At 43.0% G+C, this 27297-nt stretch overlaps 1 protein-coding gene across 1 annotated transcript in view; it reads right to left on the bottom strand.

Moving 5' to 3' along the window:
- Positions 1-11906, bottom strand: part of AFF2 (AF4/FMR2 family member 2) — a 614371-nt gene extending 602465 nt beyond the window's left edge. The window contains exon 1 of the mRNA XM_044306720.1: positions 11575-11906. Coding sequence (XP_044162655.1) covers positions 11575-11801 — 227 coding nt within the window. The 5' untranslated portion in view covers positions 11802-11906. The remainder of the gene's footprint in view (positions 1-11574) is intronic.
- Between the last annotated feature and the right edge of the window lie 15391 nt (positions 11907-27297).

The raw sequence follows: 27297 nt of genomic DNA, 5'->3' as shown, positions 1-27297 counted from the left end.
TCTGAACGGATCTGTATTATCTGAACGGATCCATCTGTGCAGATCCATGATGGATCCGCACCAAAGTGTGAAAGTAGCCTAATGTTTTAGAGGATCAGCTTACCAGCAGTCCCTTAACTACAATCTTTTAGAGGGTCAGCTCACCTGCAGGCCCTCGCATAAAACTGTTTACAGGGTCAGCTCACCAGCAGGCCCGCACCTAAAATCTTTTACAGGATCAGCTCACCTACAGACCCTCGCATATAATGTTTTACCGGGTCAGCTCACCTACAGGCCCTTGCATATAATTTTTTAAAGGGTCAGCTCACCTGCAGGCCCTTGCATATAATGTTTTAGAGGGTCAGCTCACCAGCAGGCCCTCACCTAAAATCTTTTACACAATCAGCTCACCTGCAGGCCATCGCATATAATGTTTTACAGGATCAGCTCACCTGCAGGCCCTCGCATATAATTTTTTAGAGGAGTAGCTCACCTGCAGGCCCTCACCTACAATCTTTTACAGGGTCAGTTCACCTGCAGGCGCCCGCATATAATGTTTTACAGGGTCAGCTCACCAGCAGCCCTGCACCTAAAATCGTTTACAGGGTCAGCTTACCTATAGGTCCTCGCATATAATTTTTTAGAGGGTCAGCTCACCTGCCGGCCCTCACCTACAATCTTTTACAGGATCAGCTCACCTGCAGAGAATCCATTCCGCTTTGGTGTCCGTCTGACGAAACTGAGCAGATAATGTTTTACAGGATCAGCTTACCTACAGGCCCTCGCATATAATGTTTTCCAGGGTCAGCTTACCTACAGGCCCTCGCATATAATTTTTTAAAGGGTCAGCTCACCAGCAGGCCCTCACCTACAATTTTTTAGAGGGTCAGCCCTCGCATATAAGGCTACTTTCACACTGGCATTTTGGCTTTCCGTTTGTGAGATCCATTCAGGGCTCTCACAAGCGGTCCAAAACTGATCACTTTTGCCCTAATGCATTATGAATGGAAAAGGATACGCTCAGAATGCATCAATTTGCCTTAGTTTGCCACCATTCCGCTTTGATAATACATGGTTAGATAGATAGACTTCTTATTTTCCCCCTATTCACCTTTTCATTATAATACCAAAATCTTTAGCAGTTGTCTTGGGGTTTACTCTAAAATCTCTTTTAATTTCTTCTAAAATCATAACTTTTCCTTCATATTTCCCTTAGAAGACACTGACCAGGCAAAATATTTAGTGCCTGCTTCTAATTCAATGGTAACTGCTGATGCAGATGGTCCTCCCATATCAAATGACCTGATAAGGAGGGCTTCTTATCTCTTGTGGGCTAAACATTCATCCGCCTCCTTGTAAATCAGCCACATCTCTCAAATGTTTACGCTAGTCTATAATTCATCTTTATCATGAATACATCTTCATTATCCACCCAGTCCATTCGGTTGACTCTAATTTAGATCTTGGATTTTGTTTCTAATTTTTTTTTGCTATTTTTAAGGTCTCACGCACACCAGCCACCGTATCCATTTGGCGGTCCGCAAATCGCAAGTCCTCAAAATATGGATGCGGTCCATGTGCCGTCCACATTTTGGGTTTTCAATGGGTCTGTGCAAGATGCACCTAGCCTTTCTGCTGCCTGAGGTGAAAATTTAAATGGCACCCCTCCCCCCCCAGCCCTACTGTTAAAGGAATACTGTGATACAGTTGACTATAGAGAGATGAGCGCTCATTTCCCATGGCCCTGCCACCGCCCCCACTTGTCTCTAGGTCACACCTAGCCTCATTGGTGGTGCCCCCCTGGTTCTGTGGTCTGCTTTTTCCAGACATAGTCTATCTTTCTGCAAAACGTACATACTGATGCAGAAAAGAAACGGATGATCTGCGTGCCTTCTGCATCCATATGTCCATTCCAGAAAAAGATTAAATGTCCTATACTTGTCCGCAAAATATGATGGTGGACCCATTGAAGTCAATGGTTCTGCTAAGGCTACATTCACACTTGCGGCAGGAGGGATCCGACAGGCTGTTCACTATGTCGGATCCGTCCTGCGGCTATTTCGCCGTGCCGCCGCTTCGTCCCCATTGACTATAATGGGGACGGGGGCGGAGCTCCGGCGCAGCACGGCGAAAGCCGCCGGACTAAAAAGCCTGACATGCAGTAATTTTCGTCCAGCGGCCTTTCGCCGTGCACCGCCGTGCTGCACCGGAGCTCCGCCCCCGTCACCATTATAGTCAATGGGGACGGAGCGGCGGTCTGGCGGCATGGCGAAATAGCCGCAGGACGGATCCGACATGGTGAACAGCATGCCGGATCCGTCCTGCCGCAAGTGGGAAAGTAGCCTAAAATTGTAGATGTAACACGGACCTCATCCGTATTTTGCGGATCCGCGTTTCCTGGATCTCAAAACAGATATGGTCATGTGCATAAGGCCTTAGAAACCTCAGATAATATATGTAAAAACGACACACATAACAGCAGCTAGACGCCGACTCTCCGATACGCTAACTGGTATGATACGACCTTAGGTACCAGAGCGGTAGAAGGTAGGAAAAATATGTGTCCGTATGGGCATATTTCATGGCTATGGCCAATTGGTTGGGGGGAGGGCTACATCTATTTTATACATTCGTCCCATGTTTGCATATCCTCTGGGACTACGGTTTCTTCCCACATTCAAAAAATATGGAAATTGTATTCATCAATTAATTATGAAACTGAACCAAATGTGTATATAAGAGAGGGAATTAGATTATGAGCCCCACCCAGCATTGACACGAGTGACTACAATCTAGATGCAGCACTGCAGCATATGTCGGTGCTATGAAAGCAATGACTAATAATGCCCACTGGTGCCCCTTCCAATTCCCCAAATTTTGCTTTAGATATAACTGTTTCCTGCATGATATCAGCTTTTAGATGGTAATAACAGGAGGTATGAGGCACTCGGTGCCTCTAGGATGCCACAGTAGCCCAGACTGAGCCCAGAGAGTAAGCTCTGCTTTGTGTCTATGCATCCTTTTACAGAATAATGAATTTTGCTCATTGGGAAGAACAGAGCCCCTTTAGTGATAGAAATAATTTCGGTTACCCCGCCACTCCAGGGATTTGCTTTAGAAGAAGTGACTGTAGGCGCTTCTATAGAAACACATGGTATGTGGCCCCGGCTGGAGTGAAACAGTCCACCTTTGTCTAGGTGGAGGGAGTATGTTGCTGTGGCATGTGTTTTTCCACACGTACAGCAGACAGGCCTGGCCCGCAGATGGCTCGCTCTGCTCTCCGACAACCACACTGGGACCTTTGAACTTACTATTTATACAATGTTTCGAGGGCTGGTGTCTCTTCCTGCAGAACCGCCGCCTGGCCAGCTTTGCTGTAATTACACCAGGACGGTGTATAGGAGCACAGCCAACTGATCGGACAATCTTCTGCAGAAAATACGGAGAAGGTTTTACCTTTCAGGTTAAAGTCATATTAGTATAAATGTCTGACATAAGGGAAGAAAGTAACGTACAAGCAGCGTGTCTATCTACTTACATCCGATTATCTAATCTATATCTATCCATCTACTTATAATCTATCTATCCATCCTTCTATATCTATCTACTTATAATCTATCTATCTATCTCTCTATCTATCTATATCTATCTATATATTTATAATCTATTATCTAGCTATCTACTTATACACTATCTATTTATTATTCATGGCCTCATGCACACGACTGTTGTGTGCATCCGCGTCCGTTCCGTCATTTTTCACAGTTTAGCGGAGGTCCTATTCATTTCTATGGAGCTGTGAAAAAAAACTGATAGTCCTCCGTTTTTTCTCCACGTCCGTGATCCATGATTCCAGTCCGTCAAAAAAAATATAACCTGTCCTATTCTTGTCAGTGGAAAACGGAGGACGGACCCATTCAAGTCAATGGGTCCGTCAAAAAAGATGGATGCACAACTGGTATGTCATCCGTGTCCGCGTTTTTTTCTACAAGACCTTGGTGCAAAAAAATGACACTTTTCATTAACCTTCCTTTTGTTTCCCCTGTCAGACAAAAAAAAAAAAGGAAGACACAAGGAAACACAACTGAAGCAAAATCGGACACGGACCACTGAAGCCAAATCGCTGACAGTGAAAAAACACTGTCGTGTGCATGAGGCCAATATCTATCTATCTTTCAAATCAAAAAAGCTTCATTGGCAGGTCTAAAATTATACATTAGTACTGCCAAAGCATGTGGGACACACCCGGGGTCAGTGTATAGGAGTCCGTGGCGTATCATGACGGGGGAGGCGGTGGTGGACACACCCCGGGTCAGTGTATAGGAGTCCGTGGCGTATCATGACGGGGGAGGCGGTGGTGGACACACCCAGGGTCAGTGTATAGGAGTCCGTGGCGTATCATGACGAGGGAGGCGGGGGTGGACACACCCCGGGTCAGTGTATAGGAGTCCGTGGCGTATCATGACGGGGGAGGCAGGGGTGGACACACCCCGAGTCAGTGTATAGGAGTCCGTGGCGTATCATGACGGGGGAGGCGGGGGTGGACACACCCCGGGTCAGTGTATAGGAGTCCGTGGTGTATCATGATGGAGGAGGCGGGGGTGGACACACCCCGGGTCAGGGTATCAGAGTCCATGGCATATCAGGCTCCTCTCAGTCTGTGGCAGGCACTGATATATTGTGCTGCTATCTATCTCCCCAATACATCTTCTGTGACACCATGTTCTTGGCTACCCTAATGACATCCTGATGATCACTGCAGCCAATCACTAGCCTCAGAGGCATACGACACATGTAGTGGTCACATGCAGTATAAAGGTGGTCACCACTGTGGACTTGCCAACGTGGCTCTGAGAAGGAGGGATATTGACCTCCCGACGCCCCCTTCCGTCTGATCGCTAACAAACGGTTGACTTGTATCGATGGTTTTAGCCCAGAAACATTTTATTGGCGAACACTTAATTCCGCAAACAACAAGTGACATTTCATCTCCTGCACACGGGCTGATTATGGTTACAACAGCTCATTATCGCTCACATTACAAGAGTCATCACTTAGTGTAAATGCTCCTTAACGCAGCATTAAACCTGTAGAGCTAAGAGTCCCTCATCACTTGTGGAAATGCTCCTGGAGGTTCTCAGAAGTGGAGATATGAGAAAGGCCTCTTTCACACTACAGTATGTTGAATTCAGTGTTTTGCGTTCTGTTTTTAACGGATCCGTTGTTCCTTTTTTTTTGTTCCGTTGTGTCTCCGTTTCCGTTCCGTTGTTCCATTCTGTTTTTCCGTATGGCATATACAGTATACAGTAATTAAATAGAAAAAATTGGGCTGGGCATAACATTTTCAATAGATGGTTCAGAAAAAACGGAACGGAAACGAAAGACATGCATTTCCGTATGTGTTCCGTTTTTTTGCGGACCCATTGACTTGAATGGAGCCACGGACCGTGATTTGCGGGCAATAATAGGACATGTTCTATCTTTCAACGGAAAAACGGAAATACGGAAACGGAATGCATACGGAACACATTCTGTTTTTTTTGCGGAACCATTGAAATGAATGGTTCCATATACGGACCGTATACGGACCGCAAAAAACGGACCGCAAAATGAAAAAAAAAAACGGTAGTGTGAAAGAGGCCAAATAATGAGGTAGGACTCACTTATGGGGGACTCGTTGTCTAGAAGACCACTGAAAAATGGCTGGAAAATGGACGATAGATTGCATGCAACAATAAAGCAAATGTAAAGATCGGGGCGGACCGGCCATAGACTCTACAGGGAAATTTCCCAGTGGGCTGATGACCAGAGGGCCACCTAAGGCTTCCTCTCGGCCAAAAGCCAGGTACATAAAGATCTGAAGCTCTCAGCATTAATTATTTTGGGCTGCATTGTGATATCTGGGGCCAGTTTTAGTTTTTTTTCCAGGGCCACTTTAAGTTCTGCATCCGTATGGCCGTTCCGTGGCCCCGCATAAAATAATTGAACATGTCCTATTCTTGTCTGTTTTGTGGACAAGAATAGGCATTTGGGACCTGCGGATAGGGAAAATGCGGGATGCACATGACCAGTATCTATGTTTTGCAGATCCGATTTGAGGACCGCTAAAACGGACATGGTTGTGTGCATGAGGCCTAACGAATCTATATATCTATGAAGAAAACTATGAGGAGAATTTATCAAGCACTTCACTCCAGAATTCAGTCTTTAAAAAGTTGAAAAACAAGGCTTGTGTGAATTTTGGGGTCAGGGTTGAGACTTTTTTTGCATTTTACTTTCACGTTGGCGTTATTGCTATACGATTTTGAAATCCGGCAGGGGATCTCAAAAACCACAGCAAAACGCTCCCATCCTAATACAACTGGCTGCATCAATTCAGGGCGGATCCGGTTATACTATATCGAAAATGAAGAAACTGGACCCGGCACTAAAAAAGTAAGCCAATGGGCGCTGTGTCTGAAAAAAAAAACGGATCCGCCACCATTGACTTGCATGGTTTTTGGTGCCGGATCTGGCTTGTTCAGTTTCCCATGACGCACACAAAAATGCTGCTTGCAGCAACAAACCGGAACAGAATGTATTCTGGTGAAGCGTTGTGCTGCGGTTTTGAGAGCCTGCGCCGGATCTCAGGACCGGACAGCATAACGCAGATGTGAAAGTAGCTTTAATCCAATTTTGAAAAGTAGTTGGGAAAGTGGGCATCGTTAGCTATGTAAATGAGTGTTACTCCAGATGTATGACTCAAGGTTTATGAAGTCCTAAAGCCACTCCTGCATGGAGAAGCATTTCTAGACAAACGCGTTATGTTCAAAGACGTTCCAAATGTAAAAGACAATGAGCGCTGTTTGAAAAATGTGGCGCAAAGTACTCCAACTCAGACTACGGCAAAACTGACTTATTCCTCCCTATGGCTGAGCTAAATGATTACTAAGAGACAAGAAGAGACCATATTAGGCTACTTTCACACTGGCGTTTTGGCTTTCCGTTTTTGAGATCCGTTCAGGGCTCTCACAAGCGGTTCCAAAACGGATCAGTTTGCATTCTAATGCATTCACAATGGAAAAGGATCCGCTCAGAATGTATCAGTTTGCCTCCTTTCCGTCTCCATTCCGCTTTGGAGACGGACACCAAAACGTTGCTGACGAAACTGAGCCAAACGGTCCTGGCACACAATGTAAGTCAATGGGGACAAATCCGTTTTCACTTACACAATAGAAAACGGATCCGTCCTCCATTGACTTTCAATGGTGTTCAAGATGGATCCGTCTTGGCTATGTTACAGATAATACAAACGGATCCGTTCTATACGGATGCAGACGGTTGTATTATCTGAACGGATCCGTCCATGATGGATCCACACAAAACGCGAGTAGCCTTAGTTAAAACATGCCACCCACCGATTGATGGGTTGTCATATGGCTGCCATAGGGATCCCACTTTCACCTGGTCAGGGTTTTTACATAAAGGGCTTGGGCGGCAAACTGAACCTTTATCCCAGTTGGAGGAGACCCTAACTCTGCATAGAAGTCTATAGACCCATGCTGCACCTCCGTACGCCTCTGACTTCATGGAGGTTTTCTCTGTGAAATTCTGCATGGGACTGACAACAGAAAACCTGTTATGCTCCATTAAATGCCGTATTACAGAGGTACAAGAATATCTTTCTAATATGGAAGCACCATATGGCAGCACTCACAGATTCCATGTCTCTCCGTATTTCTGACACCTAAAGTTGTGTCTATATATATATATATATGTTCAGTACTTGTCCTGTACCACACGTCTGGGAAATACTTCTGAATCCGTGGAAATGTTGTTTGCTACAATGTTACCAATGGATCTCTGTAAATATTATTATTATTATCATTGTTACAATGTATGTAAACCCAAAATAATAAACACCTCCTCACATGAAATAGACCCCAGAACCCCTGCGTTTAACAAAGACCCCTCCTGACTCCATACTCATATTACCTCTCAACGTGCCCGTTACATGGTGCAACAAATACGTTTACGGTTTGCTGTTAGCCAGCAGTTAAAGAGGCCTTAAAACTTTACAGCGCAGTAAGTGAAGGTCACAGGCGGGTTCTGAAAACAACGCATCTAGTAAAGAAAATCTGCAATAATTTGAGGCGCCTTAAATACCAGCAGCGCGAGGTACTGTAAAACCCACCATCTGGTAAAGGGTTAAAGTCGGAGCCAAAGCTCCGTGCCCTCAGAAGTAAACACCACTCGTACCCCACAAGCCTTACTGCAAAGGAAGATCTTGTGATGTCACCAGTCTCAATGGTTATTTCTTCACCAACACGTTCCCTGCTGCAGTCACTAAGTCAACAGAAGAAAACAACGACAGTAGACGTGGACCATAAAACCGTTAATCCTATGGGCTAGCGGGAGAATGCAAAGCGGTAACGGGCCAGCCGTAGAAAAATATGTAGTAAATATATAATGCGGACCCTCCTTAGGTCACTTCTTCTTAGACTTAAAGGGGTTGTCTAGTTTGGAAAATCTTTCTTTCGGTGGGAGCAAAGCTTATAGTATGGGTCTCCTGCCCCCAAAATCAGCAGTTATCATGGGGATCCGCTATGTATTTCCTCAAGTATGCAATATCAAATCAGTGGGTGTCAAGGACTTATGTACCAAACCATGCAGCTTTTTATTTTATGGATCTCTTAGAGAGGGTCAAGCCTATGCTGTTGCATCCCTTTTGCTACTGGGTGATGGAACCAGTGTGTATTGGAACCGGTGCAGGACTGCCCATGGCAAAGGACCCAAACTGTCAGCAAACATGGGGCAGAGGAATTGGTCCAAGAGTTATAGAAAGGGAGTGAACAGGAAAACAAACACCAGGACCTTCTGTCCAAAGTGGTGGATTACCATAATGGGAGGCCCACTTCTAACGCATGCAGTGGGGTCCCCTTTCTTCTAGGTATGCCACCGGTGGGTGTCCATTGTTTACTCCGGACACTGGTAGTCTTCCAAAGCCATTACCTACAGGGGGCACCACGATCAACCAGACACAGCAGGGCCCTAGCTGGGAGGCCCACCCCCACTAGATCAACCAGAAACAGCAGGGTCCTAGCTGGGAGGCCCACTCCCACTAGATCAACCAGACACAGCAGGGTCCTAGCTGGGAAGCCCACTCCCACTAGATCAACCAGACACAGCAGGGTCCTAGCTGGGAGGCCCACCCCACTAGATCAACCAGACACAGCAGGGTCCTAGCTGGGAGGCCCACCCCCACTAGATCAACCAGACACAGCAGGGTCCTAGCTGGGAGGCCCACCCCCACTAGATCAACCAGACACAGCAGGGTCCTAGCTGGGAGGCCCACTCCCACTAGATCAACCAGACACAGCAGGGTCCTAGCTGGGAAGCCCACTCCCACTAGATCAACCAGACACAGCAGGGTCCTAGCTGGGAAGCCCACCCCCACTAGATCAACCAGACACAGCAGGGTCCTAGCTGGGAGGCCCACCCCCACTAGATCAACCATACACAACAACCTAGCAAAATAAAATAATCGGCCCATAACACAATCCATCCCATAAAGTGCACACAGATGAGGGACATTGTGAAAATAAAGTATCCAGTTGTAGACAGCAGCCTGGCGTGGTGTGGGCACGGGTAACATACACGCTGGCCTCAGGATTTGACTACATGCAAAGGCCATCTGTCAAACCTTAAAGACAGATCATTTCAATAAAACCATAAAAAATAAATAAAAAAACACGTAACACTGATGTAGCAGAGCTGAGGTTATCCCAAGGAGAATGGCTGAGTTTGTTATTTGGTATAACTAATGCAGACATTATGAAGTTTTACATAGGACTGCAAGTCCTGCAGCATTATACCTAGTTACATAGGTTGAAAAAAAGACACAGGTCCATCAAGTTCAACCTGTATGAGAATGGCAAAACCCAATCAGCTCTGCTACATCTGTATATAGACATGTTATCATCACAGACCGACTGTGTGATACATTACACACCTCATTTCTACCCATCCACTGGGCGCAGAGGTCTGGCACCTTCACCCCACAACTGCCCGCTTCTGGCATTCCTACTTTCCTAATAAATGATTCTCTGTAATTAAAACCAGAACAAGGCAAAGTGAAACCCCAGCTCGGAGCGCGGACACAGCTGGCACCTCAACAAGCTGGCAAAGGGGAGATGTGGAGAGGGCACCACAACTTTCTCCGGGCAACGGACAGATTATCAGGAATACAGCAAAATGTATAGAAATGTATATAAGCACCAGTAAAGGAGGTGACTCCTGGAGACGTGGGATTATATCTAACCACGGCTACAACATGTCAGCATGAGGACAAGGCAGTCACATATATCAATCATAGATAGATGGATGGATAGATATAGATACATAGATGATAAATGGATGGATAGATAGAGAGATAGAAAGATAGATAGACAGTAGATGGATAGATAGAGAGATAGAAAGATAGATAGACAGTAGATGGATAGATAGATAGATAGATAGATAGATAGATAATAGATGGATAGATAATAGATGATAAATGGATGGATAGATAGAGAGATAGAAAGAGAGATAGACAGGACAGTAGATAGATAGATAGATAGATAGATAGATAGATAGATAGGTAGGTAGATAATAGATGATAAATGGATGGATAGATATAGATATAGAAGAACAGATAAACAGATAGATAGATAGATAGATAGATAGATAGATAGATAGATAGATAAGAACAGATAGATACATAGATAATAGATGGATAGATAATAGATGGATAGATAAATAGATGGATAGATAATAGATGATAAATGGATGGATAGATAGAGAGATAGAAAGATAGATAGACAGGACAGTAGATAGATAGATAGATAGATAGATAGATAGATAGATAATAGATGCTAAATGGATGGATATATATAGATATAGAAGAACAGATAAACAGATAGATAGATAATAGATAGAGAGATAGATAGATATAGATACATAGATAATAAATGGATAGATAGATAGATAGATAATAAATGGATAGATAGATTTGCGTAGATAATAGATAGATAATAGGTGGATGGATGGATAGATACAATAAGTAAATAGCAGCAGTCCTATGTCAGGTGCAAAAAGTCCTTGGAGGATTCTGGATGAAAATCCTGTAGAAAGTATGGAGGAGGCAGCGCTGCGATCCGGGTGAGGAGGGTCCTGTATTACACCCGATGCCGTGTTCATACTTTGTACAGACAGATAGTGATAGATGAGAGTAATCTAACACTCACAGAGTATCTATCTATCTATGTATCCATCCATGCCTCTGGTCACACTGATGACGGCCACATGCCACACATGGCTCCACCACTGACACACTGTAACAAAGTCCCTGTGCCGCCGCTGGGCAGGCTGGCTACATGGAGGCATCTGACGTGGTGGCATCTGGAAACTTAGCCCATCCAGAAAGCAGAGCAGCGGGTCCGCACCCAACCTGCAGCCCCCAGAAAGCACTGACAGCACCCCGGGGGGTGGGCTCCGGGGCTCCCGCACTGGGGGTGGCACCCCTGGCACACACCTCAACAAAGGTAACGGCGCAGCAGAGAAGGAGGTAATACCCACCACGGCGGCTCCAGCTCCCAGTCTCGGAAAAAGTCGAATAGATCCATAATAGCGGAGAGTGCAGCGCCGTGTCCTGCCGGGGGGAGCGGAGGGGCCAGTGTCCGCCCCGGTGAGCTCTGCCTGGGCTCCGGCTGCTCGGCTGTGGCTGGAGGAGGCAGCAGCATCACACTGGGAGAGAGACAGCGAGGGAGAGACGTGGAGGAGGGACGGAGCCGAACGGGAACCATCCGGCCTGCTGAGCGGAGGAGCGCCCTCTGCTGCCCGCCGCGGCCACCACAGCCAGGCAGCCAAGCCCAGCAACATACCGAACTACTGCTCGACTGACAAGGAGACTGCAAGTGCTGACTGACTGTCTGTCTGTGTCTGTAATATGTCTGTCTGTCTGTTATATGTCTGTCTGTCTGTGTCTGTAATATGTCTGTCTGTCTGTTATATGTCTGTTGTCTGTCTGTTATATGTCTGCCTGTCTGTCTGTTATATGTCTGTGTCTGTATGTTATATGTCTGTGTCTGTATGTTATATGTCTGTCTGTCCCATATCTATCTATCTATATGGCTATCTATTATCTGTCTGTCTATCCCTTATCTATCTATCTAATCTTTCTTTCTTTCTTTCTTTCTTTCTTTCTTTCTTTCTTTCTTTCTTTCTTTCTTTCTTTCTTTCCTGTCTATCTATCTAATCTTTCTTTCTTTCCTATCTATCTATCTATCTATCTATCTATCTATCTATCTATCTATCTATCTATCTATCTAATCTTTCTTTCTTTCTTTCCTGTCTATCTATCTAATCTTTCTTTCTTTCTTTCTTTCTTTCTTCTTTCTTTCTTTCTTTCTTTCTTTCTTTCTTTCTTTCTTTCTTTCTTTCTTTCTTTCCTGTCTATCTATCTAATCTTTCTTTCTTTCTTTCTATCTATATAACAGGAAAAATTCCACGGCACATCCAAGGCGTAAAATCAGGAATAACTTTTATTGACCAGACAGCGACGTTTCGATCCTCCTCCTGGGATCTTCCTCCAGCAGTGACAAGCATTACCAGTGCTCAGTGTATATGTATACAGCTCACATCATTATTCAAACAAAAAAACTTCATAATAAAATCCTCAAAATCCATCAAGTACAAGTGTGTATAGTGACTACATGTACTATAAATATACATATCCCATAAATATGCTTATAAGTGCTATATATCAATGTACGGTCATCATAATTGTCAACTCGACACATCTGAGGATGACTTCATAAATATGTGCAGGTGTACCTTAAAAACTAAACCAAACGAGGCAGGTCCTAGAGTGAGCGTGGAGGGAGATCAGCATGGAGTTTGTCGCAGGACCTTAAGAAACTCTCCGATCACGTGATCAAAGGTCCGATCACATGATCACTATGTAAATAATTGTCCTCTCGCGTCTATGGAGTCCGACATTCTGCGTTCCAGTGTGGAGCGCAAGGCGTCAGTGCACGTCACCGCATCTGTGAATCCAGTCTGGCGTGCGTTCCACAGGTCATATGGAGCGCAAGCCACTCCATGGGAACCTAGCGTACAATTGTATGTCTGTCTGTTATATGTCTGTCTGTCTGTGTTTGTCTGTCTCTTATATGTCTGTTATCTGTCTGTGTCTGTCTGTCTGTTATATGTCTGTCTGTGTCTGTCTGTTATATGTCTGTCTGTATCTTATATGTCTGTTATATGTCTGTCTGTGTCTGTCTGTTATATGTATGTCTGTGTATGTCTGTGTCTGTCTGTTATATGTCTGTCTGTGTCTGTCTGTTATATGTCTGTCTGTTATCTGTCTGTCTGTTATATGTCTGTCTGTGTCTGTCTGTCTGTTATATGTCTGTCTGTTATATGTCTGTCTGTGTCTGTCTCTTATATGTCTGTCTGTTATCTGTCTGTCTGTTATATGTCTGTCTGTGTCTGTCTGTTATATGTCTGTCTGTATCTTATATGTCTGTTATATGTCTGTCTGTGTCTGTCTGTTATATGTATGTCTGTGTATGTCTGTGTCTGTCTGTTATATGTCTGTCTGTGTCTGTCTGTTATATGTCTGTCTGTTATCTGTCTGTCTGTTATATGTCTGTCTGTGTCTGTCTGTCTGTTATATGTCTGTCTGTTATATGTCTGTCTGTGTCTGTCTCTTATATGTCTGTCTGTTATCTGTCTGTCTGTGTCTGTCTGTTATATGTCTGTCTGTGTCTGTCTGTTATATGTCTGTCTGTGTCTGTCTGTTATATGTCTGTCTGTTATCTGTCTGTCTGTGTCTGTCTGTTATATGTCTGTCTGTGTCTGTCTGTTATATGTCTGTCTGTGTATGTCTGTGTCTGTCTGTTATATGTATGTCTGTGTATGTCTGTGTCTGTCTGTTATATGTCTGTCTGTGTCTGTCTGTTATCTGTCTGTCTGTGTCTGTCTGTTATATGTCTGTCTGTTATCTGTCTGTCTGTTATATGTCTGTCTGTGTCTGTCTGTCTGTTATATGTCTGTCTGTTATATGTCTGTCTGTGTCTGTCTCTTATATGTCTGTCTGTTATCTGTCTGTCTGTGTCTGTCTGTTATATGTCTGTCTGTGTCTGTCTGTTATATGTATGTCTGTGTCTGTCTGTGTCTGTCTGTTATATGTCTGTCTGTATCTGTCTGTTATATGTCTGTCTGTTATCTGTCTGTGTCTGTCTGTTATATGTCTGTCTGTCTGTTTGTTATATGTCTGTCTGTCCCATATCTGTCTATCTATATGGCTATCTATTATCTGTCTGTCTATTCATTATCTATCTATCTAATCTTTCTTTCTTTCTTTCTTTCTTTCTTTCTTTCTTTCTTTCTTTCTTTCTTTCTTTCTTTCTTTCTTTCTTTCTTTCTTTCCTGTCTATCTATCTAATCTTTCTTTCTTTCCTATCTATCTATCTAATCTTTCTTTCTTTCTTTCTTTCTTTCTTTCTTTCTTTCTTTCTTTCTTTCTTTCTTTCTTTCTTTCTTTCTTTCTTTCTTTCTTTCTTTCTTTCTTTCTTTCCTGTCTATCTATCTAATCTTTCTTTCTTTCTTTCTTTCTTTCTTTCTTTCTTTCTTTCTTGTCTATCTATCTAATCTTTCTTTCTTTCTTTCTATCTATATAACAGGAAAAATTCCACGGCACATCCAAGGCGTAAAATCAGGAATAACTTTTATTGACCAGACAGCGACGTTTCGATCCTCCTCCTGGGATCTTCCTCCAGCAGTGACAAGCATTACCAGTGCTCAGTGTATATGTATACAGCTCACATCATTATTCAAACAAAAAAACTTCATAATAAAATCCTCAAAATCCATCAAGTACAAGTGTGTATAGTGACTACAATGTAAATATAACATACAATACATGTACTATAAATATACATATCCCATCAATATGCTTATAAGTGCTATATATCAATGTACGGTCATCATAATTGTCAACTCGACACATCTGAGGATGACTTCATAAATATGTGCAGGTGTACCTTAAAATGTACCTTATATGTCTGTCTGTCTGTGTTTGTCTGTATCTTATATGTCTGTTATCTGTCTGTGTCTGTCTGTCTGTTATATGTCTGTCTGTGTCTGTCTGTGTCTGTCTGTTATATGTCTGTCTGTGTCTGTCTGTTATATGTCTGTCTGTTATCTGTCTGTGTCGGTCTGTCTGTTATATGTCTGTCTGTTATATGTCTGTCTGTGTCTGTCTGTTATATGTCTGTCTGTGTCTGTCTGTTATATGTATGTCTGTGTATGTCTGTGTCTGTCTGTTATATGTCTGTCTGTGTCTGTCTGTTATATGTCTGTCTGTGTCTGTCTGTTATATGTCTGTCTGTTATATGTCTGTCTGTGTCTGTCTGTCTGTTATATGTCTGTCTGTTATATGTCTGTCTGTGTCTGTCTCTTATATGTCTGTCTGTTATCTGTCTGTCTGTGTCTGTCTGTTATATGTCTGTCTGTGTCTGTCTGTTATATGTCTGTCTGTGTCTGTCTGTCTGTGTCTGTCTGTTATCTGTCTGTCTGTTATATGTCTGTCTGTATCTGTCTGTTATATGTCTGTCTGTTATCTGTCTGTCTGTTATATGTCTGTCTGTATCTGTCTGTTATATGTCTGTCTGTTATCTGTCTGTCTGTGTCTGTCTGTTATATGTCTGTCTGTTATCTGTCTGTGTCTGTCTGTCTGTTATATGTCTGTCTGTCTGTTATATGTCTGTCTGTTATCTGTCTGTGTCTGTCTGTCTGTTATATGTCTGTGTCTGTATGTTATATGTCTGTCTGTTATATGTCTGTCTGTGTCTGTCTGTCTGTTATATGTCTGTCTGTTATATGTCTGTCTGTGTCTGTCTCTTATATGTCTGTCTGTTATCTGTCTGTCTGTGTCTGTCTGTTATATGTCTGTCTGTGTCTGTCTGTTATATGTCTGTCTGTGTCTGTCTGTCTGTGTCTGTCTGTTATCTGTCTGTCTGTTATATGTCTGTCTGTATCTGTCTGTTATATGTCTGTCTGTTATCTGTCTGTCTGTTATATGTCTGTCTGTATCTGTCTGTTATATGTCTGTCTGTTATCTGTCTGTCTGTGTCTGTCTGTTATATGTCTGTCTGTTATCTGTCTGTGTCTGTCTGTCTGTTATATGTCTGTCTGTCTGTTATATGTCTGTCTGTTATCTGTCTGTGTCTGTCTGTCTGTTATATGTCTGTGTCTGTATGTTATATGTCTGTCTGTCTGTTATATGTCTGTCTGTTATCTGTCTGTTATATGTCTGTCTGTTATATGTCTGTCTGTCTGTTATATGTCTGTGTCTGTCTGTTATATGTCTGTTTGTCCCATATCTATCTAATCTTTCTTTCTTTCCTATCTATCTATCTATCTATCTATCTTTATGTGTGGTGTCTCCACACTATGGCCCCAGCAGTGAGTTATTGGGGCTGGGGTCTGCTCTGCGCTCCACCTCTCTCATGTCACCAGTTTGTTTCTAATTTGTGTGATTTTGTATATATGTTGTTTTAGACTTGAAAAAAGGGTCCGCAGAACCCCGAAACGCGTTGTCACTATAACAATAAAAAAACATATAGGTTTATAAAAATACTTTGGTTGCGTCTTTGCGCCTACGGTCCACCCCTCCATTCGACCCCTGGTCCAGTGGAAATATTCCCTATTCATCAACCCAGACGGCGGCTTGGCCCCCGCCAAAGGGGAACGCGGACAGAATCGGCAGCACCAACCAGTGAGACGTAATCACTCCTATTCACCTCCAGCTCAGTTGCACCGAACAATAGGTGCAACAACAACAGGTGAGCAGTGCCACTCTACCACTATTCCTGTTACTTTGGAGGCTCGGCTTTTACCTTATTTACCCTATGAGCGCCTTTTTCTTTCCTTGGCCATTTTTCAATGTCAGCCATGTTGAGCAGCCCATCCTGGGCACAGAGGGGCACAAGTCGGGGGCCCCTACCGAGAAGCCGTAGCTGTCACATCCAGGCAGCGGTCCATTGTATGCACACACGGTAATGGGCAATTTCAACCACTTTTCACCCTGAATAGAAACAGTCCTTATTATTACAGTTTCTTTTCAGCTCCTTCTTGTTGATGTCACTTTCAGATAAAGTTGGGTGACAATGGCCACCATTATGTTACAGACATTACATGTAATAGCACCAACATGTTCTGCAGCGCTGTACAGAGGACCTCATCACCAGGGGCGTAGCTAAAGGCTCATGGGCCCTGGTGCAAAGAGTTAGACTTGGGCCCCCCTTCCCTCAGTGCTTTGTGTGTCTTCTTATGCAGCACAAGGGTCTTTGGGCCCCCTCAGGCTCCTGGGCCCGGTAGCGACTGCTACCTCTGCACCCCCTATAGCTACCCCCCTGCTCATCACCCACACTGATCCCTGACCCCATTAGTCTCAGAATTTCAATTCCAGAGTTACCTGTCTATGTTTTTGCACTGAGGGAGGAAACCTGAGTACAGGAAGGACCCCCCACAAATACAGGTGGGACCTGCAAACCACTTCAAGCAGATGGTGTCTTTGGTTGGCCTTTTACTAATGATGACTTATCCTCGGGCACCTTCACTGATCATCTGAATTAGGAGACAATTAATACAGCCGATTGGCGGGGGAGCTGGGTGTCAGACCCCCGCCAATCTGATATTGATGACCTATCCTGAGGAGAGGTTTTCAGTAGTAAAAGCCCGGAGAACCTTTTTAAACCCTGAAAGTTGTAATTGTGCAGAAACATAGATAACTGATACATAGATAGAAGATTTACGGCAGAAACAGACCACCTGCTCCATCTAGTCTGCCCATATATTATTTCTTCTTCATAGTAGGATAGACATGAATTCGTCCCAGGCATGTTTACATTTACTTACTGTAACTGGTGAAATTGAAGACAGACAGTTTAGGGTACTTTCACACTTGCGTTTTTCTTCTCCGGCGCTGAGTTCCGTCCTAGGGGCTCTATACCGGAAAAGAACTGATTAGTTTTATCCCCGGGCATTCTGAATGGAGAGCGATCCGTTCAGGATGCATCAGGATGTCTTCAGTTCAGTCTTTTTGACTGTTCAGGACGGAGATAATACCGCAGCATGCTACGGCTTTATCTCCGGCCCCCAAAATAACGGAACACCTGCCTTTATTCCATAGGAATGTATTAGTGCGAGATCCGGCATTCAAAATACAGAAATGTTGGATGCGCAGACCGGTAAGAATGTGAAAAAAATATATAACGGATCCGTTTCTCAGGATGACAAACGGAGAGACGGATCCGTTCTTGCAATGCATTTGTAAGACGGATCCGCATCCAGATCCAGATTTGCATTCAGATTGCCGGATCCCTCTGCCGCAAGTGTGAAAGTAGCCTTATTATACCCCACCTCCTATATAATGTGTAACCTCCACCACTCCACAGATGCCGCGGCAGTGCCCTAGGTCGACACCTACAGTACATCGCTGTTCACACCCTCATCCTATCCTGTACCCTTGGTTATAAACCCTACATATCCAGCTAATAAAGGATGATAATTGCTAGATATTACATGGCCACTACCTCTCGGCACCCTCTACTTTCTCTCTTGGTCCTGGCTGTCACTTCCTGATGGGTAGGGCAGTGAAGCCCAAGATTTTTCTCGCATTTACAACGTAGAGCTGTATTTTCTATATGATTGTTTCGATGCTCTTTGTATCACTGATACCTAATTGCTGGATTTTGTCATTGTAATTTTTTTTTTCATTACTTTTCCTTATAATAAAATGAGAATTAATAAAAAAAAATTCAAAAAAAGTCACTTACTGTAGATTTCCCAACCCTATCTGCTGGAAGTTTCTTCCAAGCTTCAATCGCTCTTCCAGTAAAATAAGATTTCCTGACATTGCTCCTTGCCCCCAGCTAATTTCAGATTGCGCCCCCTTATTCTTGTGTTTAGCGTCTTATTGAGAACACTTCTCTCCTGAACATTATTTAAATCTTTAACATATTTAAAAGTCTCGATCATGTCCCCCCTTTCACTTCTTTCCTCAAGGCTAAACAGATTACGTTCTTTAAAGGGGCTGTCTGCTTTTTCATATTGATGACCTATCCTTAGGATAGACGTTCAGATAGTAGGTGACGGCAGCATCTTTCTCCATAAATTCTCTATTAATAGTTACTGTAAAAAGCTGTGTACTGGGGTTGTACACAATATATGATACCTCTTGGCGCAAAACCACAACCGCGAATGACGTCTTATAGAAAGGTTTTTATTTTTGATCAGGTGACAACGCGTTTTGAAGTAAGAGTACTCCTTTTTCAAGTCTTTGGAACCGGGCACATTCAGTTAGCGCGACCAATCCAGATGCTTTGGATCGGGCTGCTGTGTGTGTGGCGCGGCGCCTTTCTCCATAAATTCTTTATTAATAGTTAGTCCAAGACAAATGTATAAAAAAGGCCAATAAAAGCAGCAACGTTTCCACTGCACAGTAGCCTTTGTCAAGCATAGTATGCCGTGCTTACTCCAAACATTTATAAGACACAGGTTGACCCCCACAAGTCCCATAACCAATCACAATGGGTGATTATTATTCACATACACCTAACTTGTAAGGCTACCAGTAGAAATGCCCCCACTAGTGATTATCCTAATTGTGCACCTGCACTTAATCGTCCCAATGAGAATATCCACCAATGTATCATGTCACAGCTTGACGTCTCCGGTTTCTCAATGCGCATGTCTCACAAATGACGATCTCGTCATATCTCCGCCCTATCTAATCCTGTGATCGCATCTACGATCACATGTTCACTCTCCAGTTTCCCTTCAGGTCCGACTCGTCAGACGTCCGCTGCAGTAGGTGCGCAATCGCAGAAGCCACAGTTCCCACGCTCCTCCCCGGAGTCTCTGGGTCATGTGCCTGCATCCAGATCACATGATCGGGTCGCGCACTTGCAGACGGTCAATCTAGCCCGCATACAACACCACAGGCCGTCACGTTACCTAGGTAACCAAACGCCACAAATTGTAAACTTATACAATAGGACGTCTGTCAAGTGGAATTGTTGTCAATTTACATAGTATCACTTTAATGTGTATCTATACGGACCTTCAATCATGATAATGATGTTTTAACCCACGGATCGCAAGCTGTGTCAGACCATGCATGTACAGTGTTCAATGTGGTTCACGCTCTACCCCTGTGAAAAAAATAAATACAGATTAAAACAAACTTAAAAATAGCAACGTACTTAAGACCATTGTATTCTATAGCACTTACATTAAACTCAATGTTTAGGCCAAAAGGTTGTACTGCTCTTAATGTGAATATCCATTTTAATTCCTTTTTTCTAAGAATCATTTCTCTGTCACCCCCTCTTCTCAGTATTCCCACGGAGTCAATGACTCTGAATCAAAGCTGATTTATCGAATGGCCACATTCAACCAAGTGTTTTGCCACAGGTTTATCCATCATTCTCTTCCTAATAGAACTTTAGTGTTTGTTGATTCTTTCCCTGATCTCCATTGTCGTCTCTCCAATGTAGATCAAGCTGCATGGGCATTGAATCATATAAATGACCTCCTTTGATCTACATGTATAATATCCCTTGATCTTAAATATCCGTCCCGTATAGGGGTGCATAAAAGTATCATCTTTAATCATATTGCCAAGATTGCAACACCCCAAACAAGGGAAATTGCCATTTTTACGTGGAGCCAGATATTGTTGTCTATCTACTTGTGCCCTACCTATATCGGTTTTCACCAATCTTTTTTTTTATAGGCCATCAAGGGAGGTGCTTTAAACTCACGGATAGAGGGCAACCCATTAAATAATATATGCAATTCTTTTTTTAGTATATTCGCTATTTTACCACTATGACTGCTAATCGTAGAGACAAATGGAATCTTCTGTACTGAACCCAATTTAGGTGAAGAATGTAATGTCCAGTCTCTATTAGTCATCTTTATCTCATTACATGATTTTCTTAATAACTTACAGGGATAGCCTCTATCTATGAATCTTTTACACATCTCTTCCACCCTTATATCAAATGTTTGATCATCAGAAACCACCCTTACTACCATATTCTAACAGATTATTTCTGTCAGTAGGTTTTTGATATAAATCTGTCTTGATACATCCCTCCTCTACATAACCCTTGACATCCAAGAACTGCAGCTCACTCTGAGACACAGTCCTGGTGAACTGCAATCCCGGGATGCTCATATTGAGATGCCCATGTAAGTTTTTCAATTCTTCCATCAAACCTGTCCAAATAAAATAAAAAATGTCATCTATGTAGCGTCACCAGCACAGAATCCTCTCCATGAATGTTGTCTGGTACACCACTCCGTCCTTAACACCAGCCATATAAATATTCGTGTTCGTGGGGGCCACATTGGACCCCATCGCCGTTCCGCGCAATTGTTGATAAAAGGTGTCCCCAAAGATGAAATAATTCCTCCTCAGGACCACCTCAAGAAGCTGAAGGACAAAATGGGCACCACCTGGAGAGAATCCTGCACTGGCAAGCAAAACACCAACGGTCCTTAAACCACTTTCATGTTCAATTGAGGTGTACAAAGAAACCACATCAAATGAGACCAAAAAGACATTTTCCTGTAATGTAATCTCTCGTAATTTCAAAAGAAAGTGGCTCGTATCCCTAATATATGATGAGGCATTAACAGCATATGCACAGAGTACACGATCGAGGAGAATTGATTTTTTTTAAATATTGATCCTCTACCCGAAACTATAGGTCTACCAGACTCTTGTGAATCTTTGGGAGTATATATAGTAGCGGAGTGATCGGATGCAATATTTTCAAATATTCCTCCAAATCACTATTTTGGACGTGCTGTCTCCGTTTTTTTATTTTTTGATATCCATCTGAATTGGGATAGGTCATCAATATCAGATCGGTAGGTTACTGACTCCTGGCACCCCTGCCAATCAGCTATTTATAGAGAAATCAGCGCTTGTACAAGCACTGCCTTCTCTTCATTATTTACCTCCTCCCCAGTGACATCACAGGTGCTGTTGCGACCGCAAGCAGGTAAACAGAGAAGAGAAGGCAGTAATCACACGAGCGCTGCTTTCTCTTCAAACAGCTGATCGGCGGGGGTGCCGGGAGTCAGCCCCCTGCTGATCTGATATTGATGACCTATCCAGCAATAAACTCAGTGAGGGAGATATACTAAGCTAAATGGGTCAATTTATGCAAAAAAACTGCTGGTGTACCTGCCTTTATTATGTATTTTAGACACTTGTGTCTTATTAAACCATTTTAAAAATTAGGTGGAAAAGGGTCATGACTTTGAGCATAGGAGTAACTACTAGGGTATCCACGGGAAGATTGGACATAGACCTTACAGGGAAATTTCCCGGTGGTCCGATGCCTAGGGGGCCGCCTTAACCCTTCTCATGGTCAGCCAGTGGAAGTTTTTGAGGATTTATTTTGTGCTGCTGGCAGTATTTTGTGATGGACTGTGGCATTTGGCTCTGTTGGGGTGTTATAATGTGCCACAATATGGTATTGCTGGCCCTGCCTTCGATCAATTTGGACCCAACTACTAAGTGGGGCCACTTTTAGTATTTTTTCCAGATCCACTTTAAGTTCCCAGTCCGCCCCTGAGGGTAGCAGACATAGCATCTGCTATGGGGCCCATCTCCTCTTGGTGCTGTTTGCGAGGTATATGGACAATAGAAGAGTGCATTTCTTTTTGCATTATTTCTGTGCTGTGAGATCACTGATTTATTTCTGTACATCACCGTGCCTTTTCTCATAATATTGTGACATCACTGTGAGCCTTATTGCTCTACTGTGACATCATTGTGCACATTATACCCACTATTATAACTTCAATTTATGTATTATTCCTGGGAATTAGGGAAACCAACATAATAAGCCTCCTATGTTCTGAACTTTGCTTGAAGGTGGTCATTATGGAGTTGGGGTCCCATTCCAAGTTTTGCTATGGGGCCACATGAGCCCTTGTTACGCCCCCGGCTTACAAGAGTCTAAAAGTACACCCAGTTGCAAGTTGGCCGTTAACTTATAAAGTTTGGTCATTCTGTACAAGCCAGAATTTTCACATTGTTCTTCTGTTTTCCTCATGTCACCTCTAACTTGCTTTTTAGATGAGAACAAAAACAGTTTCTGTTTGCTATCTGCAATGGTAGAAAATAATGGCTTCAAGCATGCCCAGGCATCACGTTAAGAGAAGCTATAGATACATAGATCCTTCCGAATTGTGATGAAGATTCTGGAGAGCCACAGATGCAGCCTAAGGCACAGGACAGGCTGCAGACTGCGCCTATGCAGAAGCATTCTTGTCACAGGCTCTATGCAAACTCTAACCTACTGCAGGGAATGGGGATATATGATAGTTTGACAATAACTTAAGATACAGGAACAGATTTAGTGATGTTTGCAGATTATCCAGGGTTATAATGATTTATTGTGGTCACCTAGTCAGGGGTGGACTGGGAACTTGAAGTGGTCCTAGAAAGAAATGTAAAAGGGCACCATGTTATAGGTGGGTTTAAATTGACAGAAGGCAGAACAACACAAGCAGTAAGGCCCTTTTCACACGGGTGAGTATTCCGCGTGGATGCGATGCGTGAGTTAAACGCATTGCACCCGCACTGAATACCGACCCGTTCATTTCTATGGGGCTGTTCACATGAGCGGTGATCTTCACGCATCACTTATGCGTTGCGTGAAAATCGCAGCATGCTGCTCTTTGTGCGTTGCGGTGCGATAATCCACGCAACGCAGGCCCCATAGAAGTGAATGGGGTTGCGTGAAAATCACAAGCATCCGCAAGCAAGTGCGGATACGGTGCGATTTTCACGCACAGTTGCTAGGAGACGATCGGGATGGAGACCCGATCATTATTATTTTCCCTTATAACATGGTTAAAAGGGAAAATAATAGCATTATGAATACAGAATGCATAGTCAAATAGCGCTGGAGGGGTTAAAAAAAATAAAAAATTATTTAACTCACCTTAGTCCACTTGTTCGCGTAGCCGGCATCTCCTTCTGTCTCCTTTGCTGAACAGGACCTGGGGTGAGCATTAATTACATGAACAGGACCTGTGATGACGTCACTCCGGTCATCACATGATTCATCACATGATCTATTACCATGGTGATGGATCATGTGATGACTGTGACGTCACCAAAGGTCCTTGTTGCTACAAAAAGCTAAGATCAAGACAGAAGGAGATGCCGGCTACGCGAGCAAGTGGACTAAGGTGAGTTAAATTTTTTTTAAAATTTTTTAACCCTTCCAGCGCTATTATACTATGCATTCTGTATTCAGAATGCTATTATTTTCCCTTATAACCATGTTATAAGGGAAAATAATACAATATACAGAACATCGATCCCAAGCCCGAACTTCTGTGAAGAAGTTCGAGTTTGGCTACCAAACACGCACGATTTTTGTCACGCGAGTGCAAAATCGCGGCAACGCACCTGCACATTTTCCCGCAACGCCCGTGTGAAAGGGGCCTAAGGGTCAACAAAACTCAACTTCAACAGAAAATATTCTAATAGTTCATGAGGCTCAGATTTTTTGAAGATAACTAGAAACATGAGTAGGTTGGACTCTGACAGGAGAATAATAACAGGTTATTTTTATGTCAAAAACTCTTGCTATTTTTTTCTCTTAAGTTTTCATAAATCATTTTGCTAATGGAGTTATAAAGAGACATACATTTATGCTAAATCTGTACAAAAAGTCTTACTGTAGCATCAGTGAGTCATCGAAAATGAGCAAAGCTATTTATTTTAACTTTTCAGACAGAACTTTGTGTGTGGACTAAAGGTTCCAACCTCACCCCTTTCTGCACTGTCCCTACATAAAGAGTCATTTTTCTATTATAAATCAGACCCACTGTACAGAGTGATGGATTACATGGAAAAAAGTGGATGGAACAGTAAGGACAATGGGGACCACTTAAGGCCACTTTTTTCACAACAAAACAGTTCAGTTTTCAAATGAAATTTCACAGTGAACCAAGAAAGGCACATGTGACAAATCCAGTTGACATTGTCAGATTGAGACTCTCATATTGTCAGCCTCCAACAGTAAAATGATGAACCCTTCAGAACCACATTCATATCACATACCGTTTAACCTAAGTGCCCTAGGTCTCCTACCTGATTCCTTTGGTCTTTTGTCACCAGTGATCACCACATTGAACTACATATCTGTGCTGTCCCCATTTGTCTGTTCCCCATAGTGGCCCTGACACTCTTAAAGCCTAACACCTCTCCTAAACCAGCTCAGTCTCAGCTTTAAAGGGACACTTCCATCCAACTATTTTGTTTAGAATTTTTTGTGACTTTTCTTTGTTTCATGATTATACCACGGAAATTAAGTCAGCAAAGAGTGATAAAACTCCTATACAGATAGATGATCCAGTAACTATTTGAAAGCAGCAAAGCAGCGCTCACCTGCGAGCAACAACTCAGGAGGCACGGACGCAGCCTGGACTCAGCTGTTCAAACTGTAGAAAAAAATTGGTGATGGTCCAGCTTCTAAAAAGTTGTGCTTAATTTCATGCGGTAAAAAAGTTCCATAGACAAAACAGGCAAGCGGTCTACGCGTTTCGGACCTACAAATGACGGTCCTTACTCATGACAAAGCTGCCATAAACTCGTACTCCCTGTTTAATTCAGGTTTCTCTTGATTCGTATGAACCACGTGAACCTGCACTCCAAATTGGATTGGTTTTGTCTATGGAACTTTTTTACCGCATAAAATAAAGCACAACTTTTTAGAAGCTGGACCATCAGCAATTTCGTTCTACAGATAGATGATCCATTATTTAGTTCACTTCTGCTGTGAAGGGTAGATATTATCTGTAATATAATAGTAGATTGTAGAATTTGGATAACAGTGTGACAGCTCTATAGTTTTGATAGGTCTAGACAAAAATGCCCAAGAGCATTGCACTTTTCAATGTAATGTGTGATGCTGTAATTGAGTCACTCATCCCCTTCAATATCTGGCCACAGTAATGGTCTGACTGAGAAAGTCAACCAAAACTGTTTCCTATGCTAATAGTCCAAACAAAGGATGAAGTTAATGAGCCAGGACAGGAAGTAGAATACATGGAGTCATGTTAAAAATTATAATCCTAAAACCATCCATTGAGTTTTACAAAAAAATTACAGGCTGTTAATATATGAAAAAAAAGACAATAGCGTGTCATCCGCATTTTTTGTGGACCCACTGTCTTCAATGGGCCCCGTGGTCTATATTTCGCAGACACGTTCTGTCTTTTTGTGAAATGGACATGAGAATGCAGAAAGCACATGGCTTGACAAAGTGCTATCTAGCGCGAAATAGCTGTTGCCTTACATTTCTGCATCAGTGACCCGCATCTGCTGTGTTTTAGCCGATAATAAAGCTGCGAGTTGTGAACATTCGGTGAGTGCCTCGTTTTCTTCTACCTATTCATTTATGTGGTCTGGATCGCTAATGTAGCAGAGAACCACCTGTATCACTGCATGTTGGATTTATGGATGTGAGTTCCGCTGACACTGTGTTACGCTGAGCAGTGCCGACTGTGGTTCTATATATTTTTATTATATTAAGTATATAACATTAAGGGTCAATTCACACTTTGTTTGTAGCATAGGTTGGAGGCGTGTTGGACACCTACCATTGCCCGTAGGCATCAATGTTAAAAAAAAAAATTGTATCACATGGCAAAAGAGGTGTCCTTGAATTTGCAGATAGGCTTATATGATTTCAGGTAAACTAACAAACTCATAGTTCTAAGTAAAGTAAGGATAGTAGTAATGCAATTCACAAGGGACTTAAAGCATACCTGAGTAAAAAAAAAAAAGTTTGCATAGTGGATGTGCTTCTTTGTACAATCATAAATGTGAAGGAACATATCTTATTTGGGCTTCCCAAATGTCTCTCTTAGCCATATTATCCCCTGTTTTAGCTGTACAGCTAGATGCATTTCACTCAGAAGCAGGCGGTGTATCCCTTTCGTGAAATCGGCCATCGCAGTACTGCTGTGACGTCATTTTCCTTACTTCCCACTATGGTCCTATAATCTTCAAAAGCTATGTACTGTAGCAGCAGTTCTTTTATCAGGCTCAGGATATCAGCTAGCTCTATCATGTCCCCACTTCCTTTCGGCTGTCTTCTGTGTCTCTGTTACTAGAGCTGGATCTTGCCTGACAACAGGCAATGGACTGCAGATTAGGTGGAAGTGAGACCCCTAGTGGCCATGACT

Source organism: Bufo gargarizans, chromosome 9 (assembly GCF_014858855.1).
Source record: "Bufo gargarizans isolate SCDJY-AF-19 chromosome 9, ASM1485885v1, whole genome shotgun sequence".
Taxonomy (NCBI): domain Eukaryota; kingdom Metazoa; phylum Chordata; class Amphibia; order Anura; family Bufonidae; genus Bufo; species Bufo gargarizans.
This window is presented reverse-complemented; position numbering and strand designations above follow the sequence as displayed.